At 40.1% G+C, this 26,900-nt stretch overlaps 4 protein-coding genes across 9 annotated transcripts in view; 3 read left to right on the top strand and 1 right to left on the bottom strand.

Annotated features, from left to right (window-relative positions):
• Positions 1 to 26,900, bottom strand: part of LOC109456203 (uncharacterized) — a 366,695-nt gene that overhangs the window by 81,489 nt on the left and 258,306 nt on the right. The gene's annotated exons all lie outside the window — the stretch shown is intronic.
• LOC109456202 (olfactory receptor 7E178-like) lies at positions 1,536 to 4,564 on the top strand. The gene has a single exon (XM_088791723.1). It carries the CDS (start codon positions 2,348 to 2,350, stop codon positions 3,359 to 3,361), a length of 1,014 nt encoding a protein of 337 aa, XP_088647849.1. The 5' UTR covers positions 1,536 to 2,347; the 3' UTR covers positions 3,362 to 4,564.
• On the top strand, positions 9,742 to 10,599 carry LOC109456201 (putative gustatory receptor PTE01). The gene has a single exon (XM_074338657.2). The coding sequence runs from the start codon at positions 9,742 to 9,744 to the stop codon at positions 10,597 to 10,599; it is 858 nt and encodes a 285-aa protein (XP_074194758.2).
• On the top strand, positions 19,484 to 24,969 carry LOC109436020 (olfactory receptor 7E178-like). Its single transcript, XM_019714235.3, has 2 exons — positions 19,484 to 19,512; positions 24,027 to 24,969. The coding sequence occupies exons 1-2, from the start codon at positions 19,484 to 19,486 to the stop codon at positions 24,967 to 24,969; spliced, it is 972 nt and encodes a 323-aa protein (XP_019569794.3).

Here is a 26,900-nt window from a genome sequence, read left to right as displayed (position 1 = left end):
ATAACATGTAGTTGACAGCAACTGATTTTTCTATTGGGAAAACAAATGTAGTCAGTAAATAATAAAATTGAACTTGCAATGATTTTTGTAATACAAACAACTGTCCACCATGCACATATTCTATGTACAGAAATATATGGTGACAGAAGGAGAACTGACTCCGGGTGGTAAACACACAATGTGATATATAGATGATGTACTATAGAAAATTGTACACTTGAAACCTATGTAATTTTACTAACCATTGTCACCCCAGTACATTTAATTAAAAATAGAGAAATTCTCACTTGTGTGACATGGAGAGAGGCAAAAGAATTTTCAAAGGATTGTCGAAATAAAGAATTGATAAGTAAAATAAATTCCTCAGGTAATACTACGTATCAGTTAAAGTATTATATCTAGACGTATGTATTTCACAGAAAGATTTAAACACAATATTTTAGTAAACAAGAATGTTTGAGATGCAATGTGTGCAGTAATGTACCATTTATGTAAATTTTCAAGAAAACTCTTTAGAAATACATAAACACTGACATTATGGAAACACTGACAGAAAATATACCCACCAAATGAATGACAGTGGTTGCTTTTGGGGGACAATGGGATCATGTAGGGATTTAAGGAAAACTCAACTTTTATTGGTAATATTTCAAATCTCTATAAAATATGAGTTTGGAAGCAAATATTATGACATGCTTATTTTTAAATATTAATTATAGTTATAATAGGTAATGTTAATTGAACATTTTCTAAGTGCCTGGCAACAGTCTAAGGCAGTGTTACTAGTGCATATAGAGATTATTATTTAATTGGCTCTAGGCGGTGGCCAGGGCATCAGCACATTTTATAATCACAGGTAAATATAATTATCAACTAAGAATGAGAACCAATGGTCTGAGCACTTTATGTTTAATTTAATTTCTTAACACAACCCAATAAAGTAAGTTCAATTATTATTTCATTTTGCTGAGATGGAAACTACCCAGGTATTTGTTATATTAATCTCTGTACTTTTCTCTTTTGTATTTTCCCCCCCAATTAAATCATACTTTGACTTGTTAAGAGAAATGAAGATCAGACTTGGCTTCAGGGAGTTGCTTTAAGAAGAGTTGTATTTAAGGAGTATTGATTTAAAGTAGAATTGATTTAAGGAGAATCTTCCCCATTTCAGTAAAGATTGAAGCTAAGTAGACATAAGAAGACTGGGTTTCAGACCTGGTGGGGGGCTTCCCATGGTCCTAATTTCCTTGATTGAAAATAAGAGAGTTGGATTTGATGAGGACACTGCACTTCCAAATGTTTAGAATTAGAAATACATATAAGCACTTTTCCCAAGCCACTGCAAAATGGAGAGCAAAAAACCAAGAAGCAATGTCAAACATCAGAGGTTTCCCTGAGAGTCTATAGTATTGATATATAATCTTGCAAAAGATGAGAAATAGGAAGCCAGTTTTTAAAAACATTAAATATTGTTTAATGATTGAGAGCTGCATTATACACTAATGCCATGTACGGAAGTCAATGATGCCGTATGATTTTGTGCATTTAACCAAAACATGCTTACCCAAATTTGAAGTCCAATACAATCAATGGTATTGTAACAGCTATGCACGGTGTCAGGTGGGTAGTAGCTTTGTGGGGGTTATCACTTTGTGAGGTATGTAAATGTTTAATCACTGTGCTGTTTTGTATACCTGAAACTAATAATAATTTTTAAAAACCTACAAAATAATTGAAGTCTACCAGGCTAAGGCTAGGAGGTATATTTGAAAAGATTTTTAAAAGACAACCCATATATTTGAATGAACACATATTTCCATAGAGGAGAGAAGTCAGAAATCCAAAGAATGATGAGAACCCATGCAGACAACTAGCACATAAAAAATCCCTTCTTTTTATTACGAACATTTGACTTTAATTTAGAATGCAGATAATGTAGTTCTAGCAATTATACAGTTAATCAATATTCTAAATCAAGGGACTTTCTTGCACTGTATTTGAATAAAGTAAGGCTGCTTCTAAGTGTCCTTTAATTAGAATGATTTTTTTATCTTTCAAGGGAAACATTTTTTTTTATTCAATGTTTCTTTAAACGAGTAGGCTGTATTTTATGATGTTCATGGATTTGCTATTTCTAAATGTCCTTGCTCCACTAATATTCTTCAGCAAGTGTCTCTAAAGTAAGTGTGTATAAAAAGAGGTAAATAACACGGAAGCCATTGAGGAAGCAGTTCTAAGAAACTTAGATTTGAGACACTGAGAAATATTGCTGAAGGCACTGGGGTGTATGAACCCAAGTGGGAACACTTGTGAATTGCTTGAATCCAAAATGTAGACACAATGCTGGATGTTCATTATTTGTTCCCTTTTTTCCAACCCTCTTTTCTTTTTCAAAAGATGTCCAGGCTATATAGAACCACAAAATCTGACACGTGTCTCAGAATTCTTCCTCCTGGGGCTCTCAGATGATCCAGACCTGCAGCCCCTCCTCTTTGGGCTATTCCTGTCCATGTACCTGGTCACCGTGCTGGGGAACCTGCTCATCGTCCTGGCCGTCAGCTCAGACTCCCACCTGCACACGCCCATGTACTTCTTCCTCTCCCACCTGTCCTTGGCTGACATCGGTTTCACCTCCACCACCGTCCCCAAGATGATCTGGGACATGCACACGTACAGCAGAGTCATCTCCTATGGGGGCTGCCTGACACAGATGTCATTTTTTATGCTTTTTGGATGTTTGGATAGTCTCCTCCTGACCGTGATGGCGTATGACAGATTTGTGGCCATCTGTCACCCACTGCAATACTTGGTTATTATGAACCCACAACTCTGTGGCTTGTTGGTTTTCGTGTCATTTTTCATCAGCCTTTTGGTCTCCCAGATGCACAATTCAGTTGTGTTACAACTTACCCACTTCAAGGATGTGAAAATCTCTCATTTCTTCTGTGACCCTTCTCAGCTCCTCAGCCTTGCCTGCTCTGACACCCTCACCAATAACATAGTCATGTATTTTGTTGGTGCCATCTCTGGTTTTCTCCCCATCTCAGGGATCTTTTTCTCTTACTATAAAATTGTTTCCTCCATTCTGAGAATCCCATCATCCAGTGGGAAGTATAAAGCCTTCTCCACCTGTGGCTCTCACCTGTCAGTTGTTTGCTTATTTTACGGAACAGGCCTTGGGGTATACCTCAGTTCTGCTGCCTCCCACTCTCCCAGGAAGGGTGCAGTGGCCTCGGTGGTGTACACTGTGTTCACCCCCATGTTGAACCCCTTCATCTACAGTCTGAGGAACAGGGACATCAAGAGGGCCATGCAGAGGCTCCTCAGCAAAACAATCTCAGTACCTGTGCCATCTATCTGAAATGTAGGTTGGAAAAATGCACCAAAACTAAACATTAAGACCTGCAAATCCTACCTCTCTCATCACATCAATTTTGTAGCTCTCATGGCTTTCAGTTCTCTCCTTACTTAGCATCTGAATATTGCTTCTCTTGGTATGACTTCAATAGGATGGGGGGGTGAGTAGTCTGGGATGCTTGGTGTATCATAATCATTGTGTGGCTGGGTCGCATTATAGCGATAGAGATTTCTGTGGTTTAACATTGGTGACCCAAGCATCCTGGGATGACGAACAACTCTTTTATGTATTTAAAACTTACATCTTTTCGACAGCTCTGTATATTTTTCCGTACAAATTTCTCATCTATCAACTCTGTTTAGGCAGGTTATGTGTGAGGATGGTCCTCAACCGTGGCTTTTATTGAAATCATCCGGGAAGCTGAAAAATGCCGACTGGGTCTCGTCACCAGTTATTCTGATTTATCTGGACTGGGGTATAGGCTGCGCATGAGGATTTTGAAAAGCATCCTGGTGGTTCTCGTGTGCAACCAAGGTTGACGACTACTGATCTAAGTCAGGTATTTCTTTCAAAGATGTCTTGGGTCCTAAACTGCTCATGGACTATTGATTATGAGAGTGGGCAGCAAAAGTCACTATGCCCTAAGAACTCACCTTTCCCCTTAACAGCCCTTACGCCCCTGGTGTGGTAGCCTCTTCCTTCACTTAGGATTGCTATGTTACTGGTTTGTTCTTCTTTGCCTCTCAGTCCTTCAATAACTATTTAACCAGTTCCCTATATTAAATGCTCTTCATCAAAATGACTGGTTTCTCTTTTTTTGACCGATCTCTAATATTGTAACATGGGGTATAAAAGTATTTTGTGAGGTGTCTTCAACTGTAAGATTGCAAAATATGCTCAGATCAGACAGGTGGTTGTAAATGATATGCCTTTGTCATGGGTATACAAACGGAAAATCAGTGGTGATGTCATGTTTACAGTTGCTGTGTTCTCTGATGCCTGAGGATCCTGAAGTCATCAAGTCATCACAACAAGTGTGTCTCTTCTTACGTTACTGTAGGATTCAGAGGACCATGTTGTCAGCAAAGGGAGCTCTTCCCTCTCACTAGTAACAGTCTGGTTAGGACTTCACTGTATCGCCATGCTTCCCTGTCTTCTGTCATGATAACTCCGTCTTTGGCACTCATTTTGGGTTCTACAAAATGGTATTTAAAGTTTTCCTTTTTAATATATTTTTTTTAATTTTTAAACTTTTTTTATTAGTTTCAGGTGCACAACACAATGTAATAATTAGACATTTCATATCACTTAATAACGATGCAATCTCCACATTCCTCAGCAGAGAGATCTCTGAGTCAGGAAGCCTGCGTGGATAGGATTTGGAAGGTTACAACATACCACTATCCACATACGTCCCACTTTATCCACTAGGAAAAAAAAGATAAACCCAAACCACATTTTATTACAGCTTTCAAGAGCTGAGAACACAAATCTAAAGAAAATATATTCTGGAGTGAGCTGATTTCTCTCTAGGTAGCAGAAATTAGGAACACTGGGGACGTTTGTTCAAGTTGGCTATGGGATGGCTGCAAATTGGCTTGGCATTGATGGAGGAGCTCTCCTGGTGTGATAGAAACCAAGGGGTCCACCTGAGACTGTATGACCAGAAGTAGTAGAGTGAGGTCTGCAGAAGTTCCCCAGAGAAGAACTTCAACCTATTTGTCAGGGTGTCTCCAAGGAATTTTTGTTGCATTTTGTTATGCGATGAATTCAGGACTATGCTGGACAACAGGCGAATGTGACCTGAGTCTGCAAGAGCCCGAACATAAAGCCCTTACAGAGGATGCGGTCTGTATCGTAGGCAGTATCTGAGAGGCTCCCGATGATCCCCAACTCCTGGTTTTCATGCCCTTGTGTATTTCCCTCCATTGAGTATGAGTTGGACACAGAGACTTGCTTCCAACAATGAAAATGTGGAAGAAATGATGGGAAGTCACTTCTGGGAACAGAGTGAAAAAAAATCTGTCTTTCTTTGTGCTGCCCCTCTCTGGCTCTCTAGGTTGATGCAGCAACTGCCATGTTGTGAGCTGTCTGATCAAGAGGCCCCGTTTTCAAGGAACTGAGGGAATTCTTTGGCCAATAGCCTGCAAACACGTGAATCCTACCAACAGCCTTGAGAGTGAACTTGGAAATGGGCCTCTGCCTGTCGAGCCTTGAGATGACTGTAGTCCTGGCCGAAGCCTTGATTACAACCTTCTGAGAGGCCCCCGGAAGTAGTTAAGTATCAGTTACCAAATAAATAGGTAAAAATCAATAGTATTTTAGTATACCAAATAATTCAATTAGAGAAAAAATTTAGAACTGAAGGCTCATTCAAATAAGGAAAAAACAAAAGAAACCCTGTAAATCTCCAAAATATAAAATGCCAACCCAAACGAGGTCTAAGGAAATGAAACTAAGAAGTCATCCTTAGAGACAAGTATTAACTGATTAAATGAGAAGAGTATCACATTCTTGGTATAGAAGACCAAATTCTACATAGACTTCATGATTAATACAATGGAAGTACAGGCATCAAAATCAAACATTGAGTGGTTAAATTTTTAAAAATTACATTATATATATAACGTAATTTTTAAATATATAATGTAAATTTGTAAATATAAATTACATTATATATATATATATATATATATATTTAGATCCTGCATATATATATATAAATTACATTATATATATATATATATATATATATTTAGATCCTGCAACTTGGAAGTAAGAAGCAAAGAGGACAGATGAACTTCTTCAAGAGAGGAAGAACCAAGACTCTCCAAGGACACTCACTTTTCTCCTCTTTCTCTTCCATTAATATTAGCAAGTCCCCAGAGACAAGGACAACATGGACCAATTGGCTAATTATGAGATTTGTGCTTTGAGCCCCAAGGTCATACCATTGTAAGTAATTGGCTGGTGCCTCCAGCCCTTTAGTTTGCTAGTCCTGCTCTTGAGGCTCCTTATCTGTCCCTCCTCCGTTCGTGGGCATCTGCATCAGAAGGTCCCAGCCTGAGTCTGTCTTCCTGCCAGTCCCAAGGAGGGACCCTGAGCCTTCATCACACACAGGCGGGAGAGGGCCAGCAGAGCCGTGCTCCTGGGCCATGTTCCAGCAGACATGCAGCCCAGCCCAGTAAGTGCTGTGGGCAATGGTGGTTGGAGGAGGGACTGCTGAGGGCATTATTTCCTCCTCAACAAGACAAACATGACATTTGGGATTGCTGGATGAAAGGGCACCAATATACAAAATTTCAGAACAGAGGCCGAGCAGTTTGTTCTGGTTCTGGTGGGAGTGTGAGAACTCTCATCCAGAGTTCTGGTTTCATCCTCATTGGTTCTGGTTCTGACTGGCATCTCCCCACCATAGCAGAAAATGGGTCTCTCTAAAATTCCCCCTAAGCACTCCACAATGACCACGAAGTTGATGATGACAAAGAGGACATTAATCATAACATCATGTACTTTTATCTGGGGCTTTCTGAGTGCCAGGCTCGGGGGTATGCGTTTTATGTATTTTGTTTGATGTCATCTACAGAATCTCTCCCAAATTATAAGTGCACATGTTATTATTTATTTTACACACACGAAAAGGAGCATAGCATTTTAACTTGTACCGGGTCATGAGTTAGAAAGAGCTGAAGCCAGGTTTGAGTCTGGGCAGTCTGACTCCAGACATAGGGCATCTGGCCAGTCTTCTCCCCTATAATGAAACAGTCATTTCAGCTCCCTATCAATCCTGATGGCGACCCCCTGCTCACTACACCCTTCCCAATGGAATTGTCTGGTAGACCACAGTGGGGAGCAGTGGGCAGCATTTGCTGCATCAACTGTAGGAAGGATGGCTGAGATCACAGGCAAAGGTCATAGGAAGAAATGACACGATAATTTAGGGCAGATCTCTCTGGCCCTCGCTCCTGGATTTCACTTCAACAATCCACTCTTCCTCCATTCTTATAATCAGCCTATTCAAGCTCAAACGGAGACAAAGTCAGTCTTGGGGTCCATTCCTACTCAGGCTACTGAAAACACTTTAAAAATTTACCTTGGATGTACCTACGGTTAAGACCTCTGTACCTCTGCTTAAAAATTTCAGGAAGTCTGGGCACAGTGAAGTGTAGTGCATGAAACTCAGAGACTGACCATTGAATTTTGAATCCTGTCTGCTCCACTTATTATTAGTGTGTTATGGGGCAAGTTCTTAGTACCTCTGGGACCCAGGATTGTCATCTGAGTTGATGCCTAGTTAGTACAGCTTCACTGAAAAAGGATTAAAGAAATAATGGATGCTCTGTATGCAATAAATATGTGATAGCTGTATAAAATAAAGGCAAAATCAATTTTAGATATTTTATTATATTTTATTAAATGTTTATATTCTAATGTAGGTGGCAGATATTGATTATAATAATAGATGGAGCATTAATGGAGAATTACCTAAATGTTGGGCAGTATTCAAAGGTAGGGAGATCAATGTTTGAGTCCTGAATCGTTCACCCTCTATATGGGGATTGTATGTAAATCTCTGAATCTCTCTGTGCTTATGTTCCTTCTTGGAAATGGAGAGCCCAATGTCCAGAATAATAGCAAAAATATGAAAACAGCCAAAATATCTATTGACAGATGAATAAATAAAGAAAATGTTCTCTATCTATCTATCTATCTATCTATCTATCTATCTATCTACATACAGACACACACACGGAATATTATTCAGCCATAAAAAGAGGGAAATCTTGCCATTTGTGACAACATGGATGAACCTGGAGCATATTATGCTTACTGAAAAAAGCCAGGCCCAAAAAGACAAAGTATGATCTCACTTATATATGGAATCTAAGAAAACCCTAACTCATGGAACCAGAGAGTAGAACTATAGTTGTAAGGAGCTGGGGGTTGGGGGAAAGGAGAGTTGCTGGTTAGAGCACCAACTTCCAGTTATGAGACAAGTAAGTTCTGGGGATCTAATGTATAGCACGGTGACTATAGTTAATAACACTGTTTTGTATACTTGAAACCTAAGAGAGCAGATCTTAAGTGTTCTTAATGCACACACACACACGCACACACACACACAACTATGTTAAAGTGATGGATGTCTTAGTTAACTTGATTGTGGTAATCATTTCACAATGTATATATGTATTAAATCATCATGTTGTATACTTAAAAAAACTTTCATGTTTTATCATATATATAATTTTTATTTATCGATCATACTTCAATAAAGGTGGAAAAAAAGAAAAACAATGAAGTAGTATTACCAGGCCATTAAAGAATAGAGTCCAAAAAAAGCAAAGAGCAGTCCTGCACACCAGACATTTTAGAAGATTGGATGGGATTGATAAAAACAACCTTGAATGAAATAAAAAATTTCAAGAGTGTTTCTTAAATTTCATTATTGTTAAATCACAGACAGATTCTCTGCACTAATGCCATCTTTGTAGTCATTGATGCCGTGTGATTATGTGCTCTTAACTAACCATACATAACAAAACCTGAAGTCCACCAACGCCAAGGAGAGGAATTATACACTAAATGACTTTTTAAGTCAATGACTCTCACATTAGAGCAATGACTTACTTCTGTGTAGGAGGAAAGACAGAAAACCAGAATGGATAAAACTCATGAAGATAAGTATCACATAAAAATATTTTTTGATTATGAGCATTTAAGTTCATTTAGAATCCATATTACACAGTCCTGCCTTTTACAGAATGTTTAAGATATTCTAAATGACCGGAATATCTAGCATTATATTTGAATAAAATAAGGTATATGTATATATGTGTGTGTGTGTGTGTATGTATATATGTATATGTATATGTATATTTCTTAATTTCTTTAAGTTAGAATTATATTTTTTTCCTTAAAGGGTGAAGAGTATTCTATAAATAAAAATATCTTATTCTATATATTTTCTTCAAGAACTATACTATGTTTTCCTGTGATCATAGATTTGTTATCTCTAATATTCTTCCTCCTCTGATACTCTTCAGTTTGAGTTTCACTGAAGTGAGTGTGTATAGAAAGAGGTAAATAACACAGAAACTAAGAAGGAAACAGTTCTCAGAAGATAGGATTTGTCACACTGAGCAATATTGCTAAAGGTACTGGGGTGTATGACCTCACAAGTGAATTGTTTGAGTCCAAAATATGAACACAACGCTGTGTGCCTGTTTATTTATTTCCTTTTTTCCAACCCTTTATCCCCCCAAAAAAGGTGTCCAAGCTACATAGAACCTCAAAACCTAACACATGTCTCAGAATTCTTCCTCCTGGGGCTCTCAGATGATCCAGAACTGCAGCCTTTGCTCTTTGGGCTATTCCTGTCCATGTACCTGGTTGCCATATTGGGGAACCTGCTCATCATCCTGGCCGTCAGCTCAGACTCCCACCTGCACACGCCCATGTACTTCTTCCTCTCCCACCTGTCCTTGGCTGACATTTGTTTTATCTCTACCACTGTCCCGAAGATGATAGTGGACATCCAAACTCACAGCAGAGTCATCTCCCATGGGAACTGCCTGACTCAGATGTCTTTTTTGATCATTTTTGGATGTATGGATGGTATGCTTCTGACTGCAATGGCCTATGACCGGTTTGTAGCCATCTGTCACCCTCTGCACTATCCAGCCATCATGCACCCTCGCCTCTGCTGCTTCTTAGTTTTGGTGTCATTTTTCATCAGCCTTTTGGACTCCCAGCTGCACAATTTGATTGTGTTACAACTTACCTGCTTCAAGGATGTAAAAATTTTTAATTTCTTCTGTGACCCTTCTCAGCTCCTTCGTCTTGCCTGCTCTGGCACCCTCACCAATAACATAGTCATGTATTTTGTTGGTGCCATCTCTGGTTTTCTCCCCATCTCAGGGATCTTTTTCTCTTACTATAAAATTGTTTCCTCCATTCTGAGAGTCCCATCATCTGGTGGGAAGTATAGAGCCTTCTCCACCTGTGGCTCTCATTTGTCAGTTGTTTGCTTATTTTACGGAACAGGTATTGGAGTGTACCTTGGGTCAACACTGTTTCCTTCCCCCAGGAAGGATGTGGTGGCCTCGATCATGTATGCCATAGTCAGCCCCATGTTGAACCCCTTCATTTACAGCCTGAGGAACAGGGACATCAAGAGGGCTCTATGGAGAGAGAAATGGAGGTGCTGTTATGTTTGTGCATACAAAGGGATGCGGTGAGGGGAGCAGCAATTTATAAAAATATTTGGGAAAAGAGAGTTTTAGGCAGAGGGAAAAGCAACCACAAGGGATCTGAATCCAGAATCTGACGGGCAAGTTTGATAAACAGGAAGCCTGAGAAACTGGAGTATAGTAAACAAGAGGAAGAGAGGTATGAATTGCAGTAGGAAAAGTAGCCAGGAGCTAGATCATATAACTGTAATCTTGCAAAGCAGGTTATGGAAGAGGAATTGACATTGACAAAATCTGGTACTTCATTGAATGGGGGATGTCAAGGATATTAAGAACTCAAGCTCCGGGGCAGCCGGATGGCTCAGTTGATTAGAGTGCAAGGTCTGAACAACAGGGTTGCTGGTTCGATTCCCACAAGGGCCAGTGAGCTGCGCCCTCCACAACTAGACTGAAGACAACAAGTTGACACAGAGATTCCGGAGGGGTGGCCAGATGGCTCAGTTGGTTAGAGCACAAGCTCTCAGCAACAAGGTTGCCGGTTCAATTCCCATGATGGGCTGCGTCCCCTGCAACTAAAGATTGAAAATGGCAGCTGAACTTGGAGCTGAGCTGCGCCCTCCATAACTAGATTGAATGACAATGACTGGGAGCTGACGGGCCCTGGAGAAACACACTGTTTCCCACTGTTCCCCAATATTCCCCAATAAAATTTATTTAAAAAGAAAAGAACTTGAACTCCAATCTCTGTTGCAGGAAATGGAAGGTATGGCATGGCCACGCCACTCACCAATACTGCAATTCAGTGTTACAGTTGCTGTAATAAAAGAATGTACATCACGGCACAAAAAGAGGAAACATTCAATACACTTAGGGTGGAAGGTTAGAAAAAAAGAAAAGAAAAAAAGAGTGCCCTATAGAGGCTCCACAGCAGAACGGTCTAATCTTAATATCTGTGCAATTCTTTTTGGAGTCTATTTGGAAAAACCAGCAAAACCAAACATGTAGACTGAATATTGTTTCCTTGACCACATTCGTTTTCAGTCTCATGGTTTTCATTCTCCGTGCTTCACATATGAATTTTCCTTGTTTTGGTTTGCCTTTAATTGAATTGAGGGTGTATCCTGGAATCCTTTGTACATTATAATGAATGCATGAGAGGTTCTCCTCAATGACTCTGGTATCCAGGTGAAATGTGCAAGTCTCTTGTTACATACTTAAACTTTATATCCTTTTCCATGGTTTCTGCCTACTTTCCATACAAATTTTGTATCCGTCAAATCTATTTATTCAGGTAATTACTGAGGATGTAGTTCACTGGTTTTCAATTGTGGATTTTATTGGAATCCCCTGGGGAGTGTTATAAATACTGATGATTGGGTCTGTTGGAGGACGTTATCAAAAAGATGTGACTGCCAGTTGGCCTAAGAGCTGGACCTGGGGAATCAGAGGCTCCTCACCCGCCTCCCCTGCCCTTGGAAAGTGCATCCACTAGCCTACCCTGAACTAGAAGCTGGCCCAAGGATATAGCCTTGAGCTAGTAATATGTTGTTGAGACCATCTGGATGTTATACATGACTGAACCCAGTTAAGACCTCTATTGTATACAAACTTTTAAGATTCTGGTGGGCAGGTGTATAGATCTACTTGTCTTGCAGCCACCTAAGACAAGCCTTGGATGTAAATTCGCTAGCTTACGAAACCTGCCTCCTGCCAATCAGGAGTGATCTGCTTCTTTCTTCAGTCTCTCCTTGCCCACTGTGGGTGGGGGTCAGTTTCAAAGTTCACCCTGGATGCTCCCGAGATCGCGAACACACAGGGTCTCCCTTGTCAAATTTTAGTTGACCTTATATACAGGGGTTTGTTTCTGGGCTCTAGATTCTGTACCATTGGTCTCTGTATCTATTTTAAAATCAGTCCTATATCCTATTGTAGCTGATGGTTGTAGTCCCTGTGCTTCTTCCTTGTTTTTTAGCTGGGTCTTTATGTCTAAGCTTTGCCATTCTCTGGGTGGGGTGAAACTGAAACTGGGTGTGGTGCATTAATCGGCTGGGGAAGCTGGTTGCTCACACTGCTCTGCCTTTTCCCATCAGGGTAACAACCCTTTCCAGATGGGGAGTACCCTCCGGGTGCTGAGTAGCGCTGGCCTGGGGGATGGGAGGATGCAGGCAAAATGAAATTGTTCTTTTCCTTTTGTGTGGTTCTTCTCAGGTGTTACGTTCCACGGTGCTGCTGAATTTTCTTAAGTGACCCCTGAGCTCTCCCAGAGCTGATTTTGTTCATGGATAGCCATCTAGTCGTTGATCTTTATGGAGGAACAGAGGCTGGTGTCTCCTAATTCACCATCTTGGTTTTGTCACATTTTCTTCACATCAGTTCATGACAAACCAATTTCGAAATTCCTCACCCAGAGTCCTCTGAGCCAGCAGGCCTGCATGGGGAGGATATAGGTTGCTGAGTACGATCATTCCCACACAAATTCACTTTATCCACAGTAAACTGAAACAGGCCCCAAGCACATTTCCTTAAACTTTAGGATCTGTGAACACAAAGTAAGCTAAGGAAAAATAGGATGAGATCTTTTCAATAAGCAGAAGCTGCTGGGGACATTTGTAGAATTTGGGCACAGAATGGCTGCAGCTTTTTGTGGTATCAACGGAGGGGCTAGGGTGATGGAAGAGAAACTGTGCTGGCTTTTTCTGACTGCATGTCCTGAAGGAACATGATGGGGTCTGCAGAAACACCACATCAGAGGCAATTTCCACTCACACGCCAGTTTATCTGCAGAAAAATTTTGCTGACAGCATTGCGGTGTGATGGGCTATGTTGGGGAGCAGAGACACATCTCTCCAGCCCTGGGGTGTTTCGAGACTGATGTCCTGATAGAGGGCGAGGTCTGCATGGTGGGCAGATTTTCATCTGTTCCCCGTGAACTTCACCTCCTGAATTTATGCTGTTGTGGAGACCCATCCTCTGGAGTGTATCCTGGGTCTACTGACTTGCTTCTAACCAACGCAACATGGCAAAACTGATGAGATGTCACTTCTGAGACTAGGGTACAAAAGGCTCTGGCTTTCATATTCCTGGCCCTTGTTTCTGTCACCTGTCTGCTAGTCCTAATGGGAGCCAACAGCCATGTACGAGCTTCCCCGTCAGAGGCCCATGTGGCAGAGAACTCAGGAAGGCCTCTGGCCAACAGCTCACAGGGAACTCCATACTTTCAAAAGTGAATGGACTTGGAAACAGGGTTCCTAGTGAAATGTTGAGAGGACTGCAGCCCTAGCTGACAACCTGGATTGCACTCTTGTTCGATACCCTGGTTTATTTAAGAGAAATAGCAAGTTATAAATAAGTGTATACAAGTCCATAGTTTTCTAGTATACCAACATAGATCAGTGAAAGAGAAAAAGCAGAGCTTGCGCTGTCATTTAAATAAGCATCATCGAGAAAAGCTCATCAAAATGGCGGCGTGAGGTGAGCCTCTGTAAAGCTCCCCTGGAATTTACAACGAATCAAACAACAATAACTCCACAAAGGACTCCCTGCACAGCAGACAGGCAAGACGAAGAGGCCCACTACTGAATTCACCGAAAGGTGGGCGAATCGCGCAAGCGGGGGAGGAGGGAAGGGAGAAGTGCAGTGACTGAGCCACGTGTGCAGGACGCAGACCTAGCTCAGTGCTCCAAGCTCGCCGCTTCCTGGAACTACCACAGCTGCGGGAGAGGGAAGAACTCGGACTGCTAGGGCTCCACTTATGGCCCACAGGGCTGAGGGAGCAGCATATAACAAAAGAAGAAACAGAGGGAAACATCATAGAATACCATCACACAGAAATAATAGACAACAACAAAAAGGCAAAGAAACAATGGAGACACAGTCTTACCAGAAAACTAAAGATAGAATGACAGGAAATCCTCACATATCAATAATCACCCTAAATGTAAATGGACTGAACTCACCAATCAAAAGGCACACAGTATCAGATTGTGTCAAAAAACTAAACCCAACCATATGCTGTCTCCAAGAGACACATCTCAGCTACAAGAACAAGCATAGACTCACAGTGAAAGGGTGGAAATTGACACTCCAAGCAAATGGTACCCAGAGAAAATCAGGTGTAGCTATAATGATATCAGATGAAACAGACTTCAGGGTGAAAAAGATAACAAGAGACAAAGTTGGACATTTCATAATGGTAAAGGGGACTATACAACAAGAAGACATAACAATCATCAATAGTTATGCCCCCAATCAGGGAGCACTGAAATATACCAAGCAACTACTAACAGAACTAAAGGGAGAAATTGACCAAAACACAATTATACTAGGGGACTTAAATACATCATTGACAGCTATGGATAGATCATCCAAACAGAAAATAAGTAACGAAATAGCAGCCCTAAATGACACATTAGATGAAATGGACATAATTGACATATATAGAGCACTTCATCCTATAACATCAGACTATACATTCTTTTCTAGTGTACATGGAACATTCTCAAGGATAGACCATATATTGGGACACAAAATCAGCCTCAGCAAATTTAAGAAGATCGAAATCATACCAAGCATATTCTCTGATCACAAGGCTTTGAAATTGGATATCAACTGCAAAAAGAAAGCGGGAAAAAACACAAATACATGGAGACTAAACAATATACTTTTAAAGAACGACTGGGTCAAAGAGGAAATTAGAGGAGAGATCAAAAGATATATAGAAACAAATGACAATGAAAATACATCCTACCAAAATTTTTGGGATGCAGCGAAAGCAGTTTTAAGAGGGAAATTTATGTCATTACAGGCCTATCTCAAGAAAGAAGAAAAATCCCAATAAACAACCTCATGTTACACCTTAAAGAACTAGAAAAAGAAGAACAAGTAAAACCCCAGGTCAGCAGAAGAAAAGAAATAACAAAAATCAGAGCAGAACTAAATGAAATAGAGAACAAAAAGACAATAGAAAAAATAAATGTGACAAAGAGCTGGTTCTTTGAAAAGATTAACAAAATTGACAAACCCTTGGCTAGACTCACTAAGATAAAAAGAGAGAAGACACTAATAAAATCAGAAATGAAAAAGGGGAAGTTATCATGGACGCCACAGAAATATAAAGGATCATCCAAGAATACTATGAAGGACTATATGCCACCAAATTCAATAACCTAGACGAAATGGACAAGTTCTTAGAAACATAGCCTTCCTAGGCTGAACCATGAAGAACTGGACAATCTAAACAGACCGATCACCAGTAACAAAATTGAATTAGTTATCCAAAACCTTCCCAAAAGCAAAAGTCTGGGACAAGATGGCTTCACTAGTGAATTCTAGCAAACCTTCAAAGAGGAGCTAATACCAATCCTGCTCAAACTCTTCCAAAAAATTGAAGAAGAGACAGTACTCCCTAACTCATTTAATGAGGCCAACATTACCCTGATACCAAAACCTGGTAAGGACAACACAAAAACAGAAAACTACAGACCAATATCTCTGAAGAATACAGATGCAAAAATCCTAAACAAAATTCTAGCAAATCGAATACAACAATGCATTAAACAGATTATTCATCACGACCAAGTGGGGTTCATCCCCAGGGCACAGGGATGGTTCAACATCCGCAAATCCATCAATGTGATACATCACATAAACAAAATAAAGGACAAAAATCATGTGATTATATCAATTGATGCAGAAAAAGCATTTGACAAGATACAACATCCATTTATGATTAAAACACTTAATAAAATAGGTATAGAAAGAAAATACCTTAACATAATAAAGGCCATATATGACAAGCCCTCAGCTAATCTCATAATTAACAGTGAAAAACTGAAGACCCTTGCTCTATGTTCAGGAACACGACAGGGCTGTCCCCTATCACCTCTGCTTTTCAACATAGTGTTGGAAGTCCTTGCCAGAGCAATCAGGCAAGAGAAATAAATAAAAGGCATCTAAATTGGGAATGAAGAAGTTAAATTATCACTCTTTGCAGATGACATGATGCTATATATAGAAAACCCTAAAGACTCCACCAAAAAGCTATTAGAAACAATGAATACAGTAAAGATGCTGGCTACAAAATCAACATACAAAAGGCCATTGCATTCCTATATACTAACAATGAAATCTCAGAAAAAGAAATACAAAAAACAATTCCTTTTGCAATTGCAGCAAAAAGAATAAAATACCTAGGAATAAACTTAACCAAGGATGTGAAGGACCTATATGCTGAAAACTATAAGACATTTTTGAAAGAAATTGAAGAAGACACAAAGAAATGGAAAGACATTCCGTGCTCATGGATTGGAAGAATCAACATAGTTAAAATGGCCACATTACCCAAAGCAATATACAGATTTAATGCAATCCCCATCAAAATCCCAATGGCATTTTTTAAAGAAATAGAACAAAAAGTTATCAGATTTGTTTGGCACCACAAAAGACCCCGAATAGCCAAAGCAATCTTAAGAAAAAAGACCAATGCTGGAGGTATCACACTCCCTGAATTTAGCTTGTACTACAGGGCTACAATAATCAAAACAGCATGGTATTGGCAGAAAAACAGACACACAGACCAATGGAATAGAACTGAGAACCCAGAAATAAAACCACATAAATATGGACAGATAATTTGTGACAAAGAAGCTAAAAACATACAATGGAGGAAAGACAGCCTCTTCAATAAATGTTGCTGGGAGAATTGGAAAGCCACGTGCAAAAGAATGAAACTGGACTACTATCTGTCACCATGTACCAAAGTTAATTCAAAATGGATCAAAGACTTAAGCATAAGACCTGACACAATAAACTGCATAGAAGAAAACATAGGTACTAAACTTATGGACCTTGGGTTCAAAGAGCATTTTATGAATTTGACTCCAAAGGCAATGGAAGTAAAAGCTAAAATAAACGAATGGGACTATATGAAACTTAAACACTTCGGCACAGCAAAAGAAACCATCGACAAAATAAAGAGGCAACCAACTGAATGGGAGAAGATTTTTGCAAACAGTGCCTCCGATAAGGGGCTAATATCCAAAATATACAAGGAACTCATGAAACTCAACAACAAAAAAACATACAACCCAATTGAAAAATGGGCAGAGGACCTGAAGAGACATTTCTCCAAAGAGGACATACAAATGGCAAATAGACATATGAACAAATGCTCAACATCATTAATCATCAGAGAAATGCAAATAAAAACCACAATGAGATATCACCTCACCCCAGTCAGAATGGCTATCATCAACAAGACAAATAGTAACAAGTGTTGGAGAGGCTGTGGAGAAAAAGGAACCCTCATACACTGTTGGTGGGAATGCAGACTGGTGCAGCCGTTATGGAAGGCAGTGTGGAGGTTCCTCAAAAAATTACGAATAGAATTACCATATGACCCAGCAATCCCTCTCCTGGGTATCTACCCAAAAAATCTGAAAACATTTATACATAAAGACACGTGTGCTCCAATGTTCATTGCAGCTTTGTTTACGGTGGCCAAGACATGGAAACAACCAAAATGTCCTTCGATAGATGAATGGATAAAGAAGTTGTGGTATATATACACAATGGAATACTATTCGGCAGTAAGAAAAGATGATATAGGAACATTTGTGACAACATGGATGGATCTTGAGAGTATGATGCTAAGCGAAATAAGTCAGACAGAAAAAGCAGAGAACCATGTGATTTCACTGATATGTGGTATATAAACCAAAAACAACAAAAGAACAAGACAAACAAATGAGAAACAAAAACTCATAGACATAGACAATAGTTTAGTGGTTACCAGAGGGTAAGGGGGGTGGGGAGTGGTAGATGAGGGTAAGGGGGATCAAATATATGGTGATGGAAGGAGAACTGACTCTGGGTGGTGAACACACAATGGGATTTATAGATGATGTAATACAGAATTGTACACCTGAAATCTATGTAATTTTACTAACAATTGTCACCCCAATAAATTAAAAAAAAAGCATCATCATCATCATCATCATCATCATCATCATCATCATCAAGCTAAAAAAAGGAAATAGAAAGTTTATTTTAGAGACAGAAATCTTAACTGAGAAAATGGAAATAGTTTCAGATTCTTGTTCAAGAAGACCCAATTCTCCCAAATTTACATCGTACAATGGCTTTGCAGATGTCAAAGTCACAGTCATAAATTTAAAAAAGTCTACATATCAGTGAACACACCATATGATATATAGATGGTGTATTACAGAATTGTACACTAGAAACCTATGTAACTCTACTAACCATTGTCATGCCAATAAACTCTAATGAAAAAAAAAAAGAAAAACAAAGAAATCTAATGCAACTCCAATCTCCTGAAGTTATTTTCCTAAATTAGGATCTTGATACTGTATCAAATTGTTTTCATATTTTAGGTCTATGATTCACATGGAATTCATTTTCTGTATAATGTAAACTCAAATATTAGATCTGGTTTCCTTCCCTGACTATTCAGTCTGTTAGAAAATTTAATGAAAAATCCATCTTTCCCCCACAGATATTTTTAATACATTATTTATTTATTTATTTTAAAGTCTAAATTTTATATTAAGATCCTTGAAATTGGAAGTCAGAAGTGAAGGGTACAGATGAGCTTTCTCCTCAGATGAAAAAGGGCTCAGACCCTTCTAAGCACATTCATTTTTCCCTTTTCCTCTCCTGTTAATATTAGAAGTCCTCAGAGATTGGGAGAACATGGACCAATTTTGGTAATTATGAGCTCTGTGCGTTGAGCGCTCAAGGCTACACAGGAGTAAATAATTAGCCAGTGCCTCCAGCCCTTCACGCTGCCAATCCCCATTAAGCTTCATATCCGTGTCTCTTCCTCCCAGAGTTTTCACCTGCATCAGAAGATCCATGCCTGTCCTGAGGACAGTGCCTCAGCCCTCATCATTCACCAGACAGGATGTCGGTCATGACCCAGCAGAGAAACAATGCAGATCAGTAAGTGCCAAGGGAGATGGTGGATGGAGGAGGAATGCTGGAAAAACTTGTTTCCTCACTATCAAGACAGTGGGACAACTGAGCTAGCCAGATGGGAGGGCATCAATAAAGTTTCAACTCCGAGTCCTATGAAGTTTACGTTATTTTTTTCTGTTGGGGATTTCAGAACTCTCATTCAGAATCTGCTCTTCTCCACTACCATTCCTAGCTTCCAAAGTCATCGCCCACACCTGAGCTGGAAACGATCTCTTCATCCCCTAGGCACTCCAACATGACCACGACGGCTATGGTTATGATCATGAAGGTGGCGAGGAGAAGAACCGTAACATCCCAGAACTTTATTGAGGGTTTCCTGTGTCGGGCTCAAAGTTAGGTGCTATGTAGCTTTAATTTTCATCTGCATAATACGCCCAAGATAGAGGTACACATATTATTGTTATTTTACAGTTGAGGAAAAGAGCAAGACATGTGTATGTGTGTGTGTGTGTGTGTGTGTGTGTGTGTGTGTGTGTATGTATTTTGGACATCAATCTAACCCAACATTTAATTACCTAACTTTATCCAAGGAGCTAAAATCCAACTGTTGGGAGGACTAAGTGATGTACATACTTTGTTAGTGAGAAACAAGTTCTTCAGGAGGCTTAAGGTGATTTTTTTCTGGATAAAAGCAAAGATTATACTTGATGGAATATGAGACTGAAATTCCTATAACTTTTAATTAGTCTGTTGTAGTGTAGGCCAAATTCATTGATCTTCTGGCATATACCTATTGCATTGCTTAATGGAATAACTGAAACCTCTAAGGCCCTAAAAACCAGAGAAGTTCTAGGAACTGGGGAAGAGAGAAAGAACACTTCCAAGTACTGATGCTGAGTCTGGAATATCTGCTAGTGTTTCCTGTATGGAGAGAGAGCGTGGACTGGAGGACCCCTAGATGTTTTCCGTATCTTACAGAACTACAAGTTGCTGGAGGCTAACAACCTTCAGCTGAAATTAAAACCAGTTTCAGCCATTTGCAAATGGAGCACAGTATTCTTATTTAATTTATCCTGGGGTAAGAAAGGGTAAAGTCAGGTTTGGATCTGAGCAGCGAGACTGTATTCACAGGACACAGGGTACAGAACAACCTCTTTCCACACAATTTAGTTTCGCATGGCTATCAAGCCCTTGAAATATGGCTAGTCCAAATTAAGGTGTGCTATCAGTATAAATACCAGATTTCAAAAATGTAAAATGTTATAATGTTTGTGATATATTAGGTTAAATAAAATGTTAAAATTAAAACAAACCAGGAAAACCTCTCAACCAATCTCCTTAACCTTTCCTTTCTCTTTCCAGGTCATTCCAGGCAGAATGCCTGTGGGGAAGTGATTGAGTCTTGTTTATTTCTGATTCCCTAGTACCCACACTGTGGTTGGCACAGAGTATGCAACCCAAACGACCCAAACCAACCAACCAAACAAAAAATATACAAACTGTTAAATATTGATTACCCTTTGTTAGTTTACAAAGACACTGCCTAGTCCATATGGCTGCCGCACACTGGAGGCTTTTTTCTTTCTTGCCTGGGCTTTCATCCATTCCAGGGATGTGACTAAAGAAATAAATGGGATTCTGTCATTTCCCTCTACACACTATTCCTAGAGTGACTACTCAAACCAGAGGAGGGGGCTGTGGGAATCTCTGATTTGTAGCCACGTTGGACCAAAGTTGTGGATAGCCTGGGGACCTACTACTTACAGTTGGTATCTGAAGCGGGGGAGGGAGCAGTCTTCTGGGACTGCGCCCTTAACCTGTGGGATCTGACAATGCAGGCAGATGGTGTCAGAACTGAGTTAAATTGGAGGACACTCAGCTGGTGTCATGGAGAATTCCTTGGTGTGGGGGACCCCCCCCTCCACACACACACCTGGAGTTTGAGAAGGGAAGTGTTCTGTGTAGAAAACAAGACACAAAGGAGGTGAAAACCTGCACGGGTTTTTCTATACAGAGCCAAAGGCTTAATTTAATTGTGATTTAGTCAAGAGTGTCCATGACCATTAGGGGAGTTTTGAGGGCATTGGGTGATATTACAACGGAGAATTTCGGCAAAGCTAGGGTTCCAATGGTAAAGGTGAGGCACATGTGTTTGTCCTTTCTTTTCATGTTCAAGAACCTCCCTAAGATAATAGAGGGTACCTTGTTAAAATTTAGTGGGATTCCCAGCTATTACTGTTATTTGAGCCCCAGTATTGGTTGAGGACATGAAACTTTGCCAATTGGTGCATTTCAGCTGATGTTAAAGTTCATTCAGAAGCCAATCGGTGCCCTTTGATCTTTTGTTCTATAAATTCTTTCAGTAAATTTTCGATTTCCAACTGGATCAAACTGTATACCTCTGTTTGTTTTTTGTTTCCTCCCCTATATACAAGTTTCTTTCTCTTCTCTCTCTCTCTCTCTCTCTCTCTCTCTCTCTCTCTCTCTTTCTTTCAGTGCATATACTTCAAGGGAAGTACTCTCTGTTTTGATCATATTTATAAATTTCTTCCTCCAGAGAGCCTCAAATCCATACCTTCAGGGTTAGGGACCTCCACGATGATAACCATTGCTTTATAGGGTTTATGTACCTTGTGCTTAAATCAGGTTTGAATTAACCCTTTCACTGTGCCACAGAAGTGCCATGAGTGTTTCTCCCTAAAACCCAGAGGATCCAGGTCTTTGTTGAGACAAAGGCACGTGCAACCGTAGCAGCAGAGATATTTAAAGGTCCTGGTGGGTTTTCTGTTCTTAAGAGTGGCATGTAATGGCTGCATTTCTTTCTCTTCCCTCCCCTCCTCTCCCATCCCTTCCATTCCCCCTGTCTCTTCTAGTCTCTCTCTCTCTCTCTCTCTCTCTCTCTCTCTCTCTCTCTCTCTCTCCCTCTCCCCCTTCTCCTTCTCTCTCTATACCCTTTAATGACTACTCTTTTGTGAGCAACCACTCAATGGACCTATATTACACACAGAGTGTATACTCTTTCCCTTGAGCACCCCTAGGGGCCCATGCCTGGTTGAAACACACAACCGATAAGGTAAGAATCTTTCCTCTGACCCTAGTGTCATATATCTTCATTGTAAGATGGATGGATAGGTCAGGGCCCAGACACAAGACCCAAGGTCACATTCAGGAGAGATCCAATTCCATACTCTTCTCTCTAATAGCCAAGTCATTATTGAAACTTCTACCTTAGGTGAGTTAGATCTGTAAGAACGGATTGGAAAGATGCAGCACAGTGCAAAGTGCAAGCTTGCGGTCACGCAGCAGAGCCAGAGCAAGAAGACAGACTTCCGGTGGGCGTGGCCATTGTCTCAGTGCCCCATTCGCGGCATCAAGGGTAGTGGACGCTCTGAAGAAAGAGGATGGACACCACCCCCAAATTTGCCTTGGATATAGAGGCTGAAAATGCCATAAAACAAGAGGGTATAAAAACTTTTATTCCTTATCTGAAGATCTCCCTGTCTGGAGAGAGCGTAGCAGCCCTTTTATGCTGGTCTGAAAGGGCACACAAAGTCAAGAAAAGTGGCTATGTTTTCTCTTATTAAATTGTAGTTAGGGTGTGGGTTCAGAGTGAGAGTTCCTGCATATGTGAGGTTCGAATCTCTCACTGTCACCAAAGGAGGGAGGACCCAGCCTTTTTTTAAATTGAGATATATATCTCAATTGAATATAAATTTATATTAGTTTCAGGAGTACAACATACTGATTCAGTATATGTGTATGTTGCAAAATGATCACCACAATAATTCTAGTTAACATCTGTCACCATACATAGTTACAATTTTTTTTTATTGTAATGAGAGCATTTAAGATTTACTCTCTTAGTAATTTTCAAATATGCAATATAAAATTATTATAGTCACCATGCTGTACATCCCCATGACTTCTTTATTTTATTTTATAACTGGAGAACCCTGGTTTTCTTATCAGCTAGCCTAGATGCTGGGCAGAAGGGGAAGAGGGAGAGGTGTGGTTTAAAAACTGTTAGTAGCCAAATATCACACACAAAAAATGGAGTCAGACACTTTGTTACATAGCTCTTATAGGGTGTTTATAAAGTCCAAACCAAGGGAGTTAGTTGCACTGCTTTTGGATAAAATAAAGTGCATTTGACTGCTTATTAGTGTGCTTTAATTAAGAACACTAATAAAGAACACTTTTTTCCCTAAGGGAGAACGATAGTTCTCATTCCTTTTCTTAACAGGAGGGGACTGATAGGTTAGTCTGTTTACGGATTTTTAACCTCTAAATAACTTTGCTCCTCTAATTTCTTAGCCCATTCTTTCCAAAGCAATGTATGTAGTAACAGATTAATGGAGCAAATCCAACGTGAAAGTGATTCTAAGAAGAATATCATAACCAAGAAATGTTACTAAAGGGGTATGGTCCTCAAGTGTGAATAGTTAATTTACGAATTGCTTAAATCTAAAATATAGATAAACAGATGGGTATCTGTATACTTGTTTCCTTTATACCAACCCTCGTTTATTCTCCAAAAGGTGTCTCTGCAATGTGGAACCACAGAATCAGACAGGTGTCTCGGAATTCTTCTTCCTGGGGCTCTCAGATGATCCAAACCTGCAGCCCCTCCTCTTTGGGCTCTTCCTGTCCATGTACCTGGTCACCGTGCTGGGGAACCTGCTCATCATCCTGGCCGTCAGCTCAGACTCCCACCTGCACACGCCCATGTACTTCTTCCTCTCCCACCTGTCCTTGGCTGACATCGGTTTCACCTCCACCACCGTCCCTAAGATGATCTGGGACATGCACACGTACAGCAGAGTCATCTCCTATGAGGGCTGCCTGACACAGTTAACTTTTTTTATACTTTTTGTATGCTGGGACAGTGTACTCCTGACCGTGATGGCCTATGACCGGTTTGTGGCCATCTGCCACCCGCTGCACTACCCGGTCATCATGCACCCCCGGCTCTGCAGCCTGCTTGTTCTGGTGTCTTTTTTGATCAGCCTTTTGGACTCTCAGTTGCACTTCCTGATGATATCACAACTTTCCTTTTGCACAAATGTGGAAATTCCTCATTTTTTCTGTGATCCTCCTCAACTCCTCAAGTTGGCCTGTTTTGAAATCCCCACCAATAACCTATTAATCTACCTTATTGGGGCCATCTTTGGTGGTATTCCAGTCTCAGGGATCCTTTTTTCTTACTATAAAATAATTTCCTCCATTCTGAGAGTCCCATCATCCAGTGGGAAGTATAGAGCCTTCTCCACCTGTGGCTCTCACCTGTCAGTTGTTTGCTTATTTTACGGAACAGGCCTTGGGGTGTACCTCAGTTCTGCCACCTCCCACTCTCCCAGGAAGGGTGCAGTGGCCTCGGTGGTGTACACTGTGTTTACCCCCATGTTGAACCCCTTCATCTACAGTCTGAGGAACAGGGACATCAAGAGGGCCATGCAGAAGCTCCTCAGCAAAACAATCTGATCTCAATACTTGGGCCTTTTTTTCTTTTTTGTCCTATGTATTAGAAATGACTGAAAAATCAAATATTTCAAAAGGCAAATACGCTTCTTTAGTCACACAATTTTCATAGCTCACGGTTTTCATTTCAGTTGGTCTATATCGTATCTTAAAATTGCTTATTTTGGCACATCTTTGATGGGATTAAGAGAGTATTCTGGCATCCTATGTATGTCAAAATCACTGCACAATAGAATCCTATTATAACTAGGGAATATTCTGTATTTGTCACCTATGACCCAGGCATCCTGTAGAAAATCACAGCTCTTTTTTTGTGGGTATATAGATAGATAGATCGGTAGATGGTAGATGATAGATAGTTAGATAGATATGATTTGATTTGACTCAACCACTTTCACCATCCATGTCTATTTTCCATAAAACTTTGGCTTCAATCAAATCTATTAATGCAGGTTGTGTGAGAGAATGTGTGTGTCACTGGTCCTCAATCTAGGCTTCCTATTGGAAGCATCTGATGAGATTTAAAAATCCTCATGCCTGAGCCCCCATCACCATAGATTAAGATTTAATTGGACTGGAGAGTGCAAAGAGAACGCACCGTTTACACAGCACACCAGGTGGGTCTAACATTCAAGCAAAATGGAGAACTGTTGAATTTTGTCAGACCTTTTATTCAAAGATGACTTGTATGTCTTCGGTTCTTCACTGGTCCTGATCAGATCCTAAAGATCTTAAAGTGATCAGAGCTCATAAAGGAGACGATATGGAAGAGTTTGCCTTAGTCATAGCCAATGTAATTTTTTTCTCCTATTCCTGGTAATATTTTTTTTCCTATCTTCTCCCTCCACACTCTACGGCTGTCTCTCGTGCTGAATACGAATTTTACTTATTTATTTTTTTACTGCTCCAACTTACCCTTCTAGACTGTAAGTTGTGATATTGTGGTGGGGGCTGGGAATCTTTCAACTGCTGCTCTCATTTTCCATCTGGCTTCTCTTTAGATTCTTTCAATAGTGGTCAATAGAGGGCACACAGCCAATCTTTCCCCTTGTCCTTCAGCCGATGGTGGGTGTTGTTACTATATCCTGCAGTTACGACACTGTGTTGGTTACCATATTTTTTTCTTTTATGCCTTTTATCTTTCAAAAACTATTTAACCATACCTATATTAAATTATCTTCATTAAAATAACGAATGTGGTTTCTCTTTTCTTGATTGAACCCTGACTGATAACTCATCACATGGGGAATAAAGCTATGTTCTGAGATGCAACTGGAAGAATGCAAAGTTAGCTCAGGATAAAAAGGTGATTGTGTCACCGGAGGCTCGTGGGGATGTCCAGGAGAGGACTCAACCCAGAGCAGTGGCGACTGGGTTCTTGTCCCCATGCAAGAAAGAATTCAAGAACGAGGCAGATGCAAGAAAGCGAAAGTGATTTTTTCAAAATGAAAGCACACACTTGAGAGGAAAGTGTAGGCGAACTCAGAGAATGAATCATGCTGAGGAAGTCATGATCAGGGGGTTTTAAGCATAATTAGCATACTTTATCCCATAGCCAATTTCTCTGTGTAAATATTCAACTTTTCTTCATATCAGTTAATGATATCTCTGAGTTCCTCATTCAGAGAGATCTGAGCCAGGAGGACTACAAAGATTAGATACAGAGGTTGTCACAAATCATGATTCCCATACATTCTACTTTATCTCATTATAGAAGCCAAAATCACATTTTGAAAGACTTCAAGACTTAAAATACAAAGATTATAAAGAAACTATATTTGGAGAGAGATAAACCCTTACTAGCTGAGCAGAATTCAGAAGCCCTCTAGAGACACGTGTTGAATTTGTCCTGAAATAGCTGTGATTTCTCCTGGCAAAGACGGAAGGTCTCTGTTGGCATAAGAGAAACCATGTCTCATCTTTTCCTGACATGG

Source organism: Rhinolophus sinicus, chromosome 15, assembly GCF_057876585.1.
Source record: "Rhinolophus sinicus isolate RSI-liver-muscle chromosome 15, RSI-T2T, whole genome shotgun sequence".
In the NCBI taxonomy this organism is placed as follows: domain Eukaryota; kingdom Metazoa; phylum Chordata; class Mammalia; order Chiroptera; family Rhinolophidae; genus Rhinolophus; species Rhinolophus sinicus.
Note: the sequence above shows the minus strand (reverse complement) of the source record. Positions and strands in the feature narration are given on the sequence as shown.

What these genes read in the sequence shown, in the direction of transcription:
- LOC109456202 (XM_088791723.1), top strand. Translation starts at nt 2,348, where the DNA reads ATGTTCATTATTTGTTCCCTTTTTTCCAACCCTCTTTTCTTTTTCAAA.
- LOC109436020 (XM_019714235.3), top strand. Translation starts at nt 19,484, where the DNA reads ATGACCCAGCAGAGAAACAATGCAGATCA. An exon ending in CAGAGAAACAATGCAGATCA is followed by an intron (nt 19,513 to 24,026) that starts GTAAGTGCCAAG and finishes ATTCTCCAAAAG; the next exon opens with GTGTCTCTGCAATGTGGAAC.
- LOC109456201 (XM_074338657.2), top strand. Translation starts at nt 9,742, where the DNA reads ATGTACCTGGTTGCCATATTGGGGAACCTGCTCATCATCCTGGCCGTC.